The sequence below is a fragment of the Ctenocephalides felis genome, unplaced genomic scaffold, assembly GCF_003426905.1.
Source record: "Ctenocephalides felis isolate EL2017-DRISC unplaced genomic scaffold, ASM342690v1 CF-g0.4_SCAFFOLD_01939, whole genome shotgun sequence".
NCBI classification, from domain to species: Eukaryota; Metazoa; Arthropoda; class Insecta; order Siphonaptera; family Pulicidae; genus Ctenocephalides; species Ctenocephalides felis.
In genome coordinates this window covers 1-5,000 of record NW_020538093.1, presented here as the reverse complement: position 1 = coordinate 5,000, position 5,000 = coordinate 1, and the positions used below count along the sequence as shown (strand labels likewise).

General features: G+C 32.4%; 1 protein-coding gene and 1 pseudogene across 1 annotated transcript; one reads left to right on the top strand and one right to left on the bottom strand.

Moving 5' to 3' along the window:
• The window catches only part of LOC113380209, a 20,141-nt pseudogene extending 17,334 nt beyond the window's left edge, over nt 1-2,807 (top strand).
• Nucleotides 2,808-3,021: 214 nt separating this feature from the next.
• Nucleotides 3,022-4,344, bottom strand: LOC113380207 (E3 ubiquitin-protein ligase Hakai-like; the record flags this gene model as incomplete). Its single annotated transcript, XM_026619596.1, is given in 2 exon segments — nt 3,022-4,288; nt 4,291-4,344. Coding segments are annotated over 2 exon segments (1,286 nt in total), but the record flags the coding sequence as incomplete, so codon positions are not given.
• Nucleotides 4,345-5,000: the final 656 nt, after the last annotated feature.

Genomic DNA, 5,000 nt, shown 5'->3' with positions numbered 1-5,000 from the left:
CATCGTCAGTGCCTGCTGTATGGCCGCTTAAAATCAGCAAACCACTTTTCCACCTTTGCCTCGATTTGGCACAGTCCAGATAACACTTATCAAGCCATACTTTGACAGCAATGGTTTTTATACTCATCAAAAAACAATGATGAATCAACCCACGAAATTGCTTTGAATTCATGGTTTCGAAAAACTCAAAAGTAGCGTCACTTGAACCTCTGTAACATGTAAACTAATCGTCCGATCGTCATGAAATTTTGACATATATTATCTTAAAGTTGTTTCTTTCTACAAATCATATGAATGATTACATAGCTACATATATATGTTATCCTACGGACTTATTGAGTGACGGGTTCTTAACTAAATACGCCAATTTTGCGAAGAACTTAGTGTCCTAATACAAACCTGCTTCATCTCTTTTGTTATCAGCAAGAAATATGGCAATTTTTTTTTTGACCCCTATCACTCTTTGAAATACTTTAGCACGTGAAAGCCAAGCTTCACAATAATAAAGTACATTTTAAAGCGCATTTGTCCTGACAAAATTACAGCGAAAATTGTAAATTTCTTGCACGTATTTTGCTGATTTGTTTTTGACATTTACTCAGCATTTAAAATTAATATTTTTAAAACAGCTTCGCGCCCCCATGGAACTATTCAACTTCTTATATTTTTATGATTTTTATAAAACTAAATAAATGTTTAAAATTATATCAAAGTATTATTTTATAATTAGCCATATTTTTAACTTCCCAAAGGAGAAGTTTATGTTTTCATAAAAAAATCCGTTTCTCTAATTTTATGTTTTCTCGACGTTTTAAGCCATTCTGAATCTAATGAGACCAAATTTGGAAAAAGTATGTGTGTGTGTGTATGTAAGTAAACAGATTTTGCCGTAAATCGACGTTTTTTCAAAAACGGCTGGATCGATTTCAAAAATTTAAAAGCCATTCGATGTATCTCGATGAGGACTAGCGTTTATCAACTTTGCGCGACGATCAGCCAAGAAAAATATTGGTTGGGAATCGTGCTGATTAGTTGTTGGTAAAGATAGGCCGGGCCGTTTTCTTGTAATGAAGTGTTAAATTTTTTTTTTGACGATTTTCATGATTTTTTGACGGTAGATACTATAATCTTATAGATCATACTGAAATATTACGGCCCTACGACAAGTCGATTAATTTTAAAAATTCTTCAAAGTTTGTATCGTTCTTTTGGCATTTGTCAAAATTAGACCTTTGATCGACATTTTCTCAAAAACGCCTGAACCGATTTCAGAAATTTAAAAGCCATTTGATGTATCTCAATGAGGACTATCATTTGGTTGTGAGACGATCTGCCGAGCCGTTTCTTTAAAATTTGAGAAAAAGTGTTACTTTTCGTCCATATTTAAGCTCATACTACCGAATCGATTTTAAAAAATCAAAAACTATTCGAAAGATATTAGTTGGGAATGATACTGATTAGTTTTAGGTGAAAATCTACCGAGCCGTTTTCTTGTAATCAACTGTTGAAAAACAAATTTAAGCTGATTTTTATGGAACTTTTTTTGCGATATATATCATGGTCTTATAGAACTTACTGAAATATTACGGCCTTACGACAAGTAGTTTAATTTTTAAAATTCATCAAAGTTTGAGAAAATAAGTAGTTTTTTGACGTTAGTTAAAATTAAATTAGACGGTTTAGTTGGTATAACGATAGAGTACTTGGTCTTAATGAACATACTAATTCATTAAAGTCCTACGAAAACTGGTTCAATTATAAAAATTATTGATTTTATTACTCATAAATTATTATTTTTTATTGATTAAGTCGATTATTTGCACATATCGGAAAGTTCATGTAACTTACCTCAAGTTAAAATACGAATACCAACTAGTTTATAACTTATTCAACTATATTTATCAAGGCAATACGATCAAAAATGTATGCTCGAGCGCTATCAGGGAATAATGCACATCGACTCCCAGCATTATGTTCACGAGCCGAATTTCATCACGGAATTAGGGACAAACGCGTGGTTCAGCAAAATGCCGATTACTTCTATAAATGAAATTCTGCTTGCAGAATTTTGGTCTATAATGATGTTATAAGTCTAATTTATAGAATAGAACAGTTTTAGCTCGTTCACTTTCCTACTTTTTTATAAATCATCTTTAAAGTCAAACGTTCCTTAACATCCTATAATATGGTACATTTACTATAGTTATAAAAAAACTTAAGTTTTCCACTGAATTCTGGTCTCAATTGGACTGAAACTTATGGATTAATAAAGCTGAATTCATGATTGCTTTAGTTATTATATGAAAAATTTACATGTTTCAGATTGATATTTGGGCAGCAGGTGTAATTTTATATATTCTCTTATGTGGATTTCCTCCCTTTGTGAGCCAAGACAATGATCAAGACCAACTATTCGATGCAATATTATCGGGCCAGTTTGATTTTCCAGAACCTTATTGGAATGACGTTGGAGAACTTGTTCGCGATTTGATAGAGAATATGCTACAAAGTGATCCTGAAACACGATACTCCAGTGAAAATGTATTAGAGCATGAGTGGTTGCGATTGTGTTAGTAGTAATTAAAAGTGTAGATCATAGGGAATGTGTAAAAACATTTTTAATTATGTTGAGGCACTACTAGACTGATATGTGTTTCACTTTTTTATATTGAATTTTTATAGGTAAGCTATTTATTTTAATTTCATTGTGTAATACATTACCAAAGGCTTTGGGAACATCTATTGCTTAAGACATTATATTTTAAAAATTTAGTATAATTTTAATAATATAATTTTATTAAATAATGATAAAGGAAAATAATTATATGAATACAAAACATATGTAATATATACAAATATTTATGCTTAAAATATAGTATTTATATTTTGTCATGTATATACTGTTCATAACATTACAGATAATACAATTTTGCAACCATTATTGTACTAAAAAATATTTTGACAATTCCAAGTATAAATGTAATGAAACAATAATACAATGTCTGTCTTATTGGAAAATTAGTTTTAACTTTACATATGATTTTAATAAGTTAAGATTATCTGTAGTACTGGTTTTGACTCCAATTATGACTTGCTTGTGGTGCAATATAAGTTTGATCATAAGATCGTGTCTGATTTGTTGGCGGTGGTGGTTGTGTATATTGCTGATTGGCATTTGGTGGTTGACTATATTGATTATATGTGCCATAATAAGGTGGTTGTGTACTAATATGAGGAGGAGGAACTGACATACTATGCATTGGTGGAATATGGGGTAAAGTATTAATAATTGGTGGTATATTTTGCATAGAAGCAATTGGGGCAATGTTGGGTGGTGGTAAATTATTATATGTATTACTGTAATTGGATACTGGATTAAAATGCTGTACAGAATAATTAGTCCCTTGTGTCTCATTCAAATTAGTTGTATTCACATTAGTTGGTGCGTTAGTATCTTGTATTGGTACTGTAATAAGATTTGTGCGCATCGGTGCTGATGATATCATGGGATAAGAATTTCTTTGACGGTTCTCTGTTTGCGAAGCTGGATTAATATTTGATGGATGCACCCTAGTGTCAGACTTCCTTAAAATCTGCGGAGGCTTTGCTTCTATAGGAGCAGGCAGCTTAATATGAATATTAGTAGTTTCTTGTGCAGAATGGGTAACAGACACTGATGAATTAATATGCCTGTGATTGATGTGTGCCTGTAAATCACGCTGTGAAAGGTATGTTCTTCTGCAACCAGTATTTCCATACCTCGTTCCACCATATGTACACATGAAGACTGTTCCTAAGCCAGTTTGCTCAACTCGACAAACTTTATCATGGCACCTAGGACAAGTCTTTGGTTCTGCCTTAGCACATTTCAGGCAAAATATATGTTTACATGGTATCATACGACCGTAGATTAAAATTGGTTTATTGCACTGATCACATGTATGAATCATAGGATTCAATACTTTTTCACCTTGAAGACTTACTTTGTGATCCCATTGCAACCGTAACATTGGTTCTGGAGGACCTCTTTGAATGGTGGTAAAAGTAGGAGCTTCAAGTTGTGAAATATCTGCTTCTAAATCAATTTTGGGCGCCACGTTTTCATTGTTTTCGACTTCTTGCTGTTCCTGAGGATCAGGTTCACTAACAACTGTAGGAGCATCTTGTGTGATTTGCTCTGAAGGAGATTGTTCTTCTATTGATTCTTCGTCTGATGAAATTACTTTTGAAGCTTTGCGTCCCCTGCCTCTGCCACGACCTCGCGCACGACCTCTACCACGGCCCTTCCCCTACTGCTTCTACCACGCTTAGAGCCTTCTTCGCTACCATATTCAATTACAGATGCTAAGGTTTACAATCAGAAGACACAAATGTAAATACGATTAAATAAAATTTTGTTAAAGTTTGAAATCACTGTTTTGCTGAATGAAGTTCATCCTTCCACGTCAATGTCAGCGATACAAACACAAATTGAAGGTACAATAACAATTAAATTATATATAATATAAAGTGATGAAATTTATTATGTACTGTCTAACAAAATAATTCAGTCATTTTGACAGATCATAACAAAGCAAGCCATACACTTCTTTACTTAGATACTTTAGAGAATACCTCGCGCATAGATAAAAGCATAGATACAAGAGGAGTATATAGATCGCTCCATAGATAAAAGAAGAGTATATAGATCGCTCTCTCGGGCCATATTTCGTTGCCACATTCCTGTTAGTTGAAGCCCCTCTCTACAGAGGGCACTAGTCGCCTGAACGGGTGCGTATAAAAAATACTATAAAAATGAACCAAAATCATATGGACCGTTTTAATTTAAAATTTAAAAAAAGAAAAATTAAAAAAGAAAGAAAATTAAATTTTTAGAAGCATTTATTTTTCACAAAAACATTCTATATTATATCTACATAGTAGTTTTTTATAAAACAATGCACACATAGCATAGAAATGTACATAATTAAATAATTAAATGTACATAAATATCCACAAAT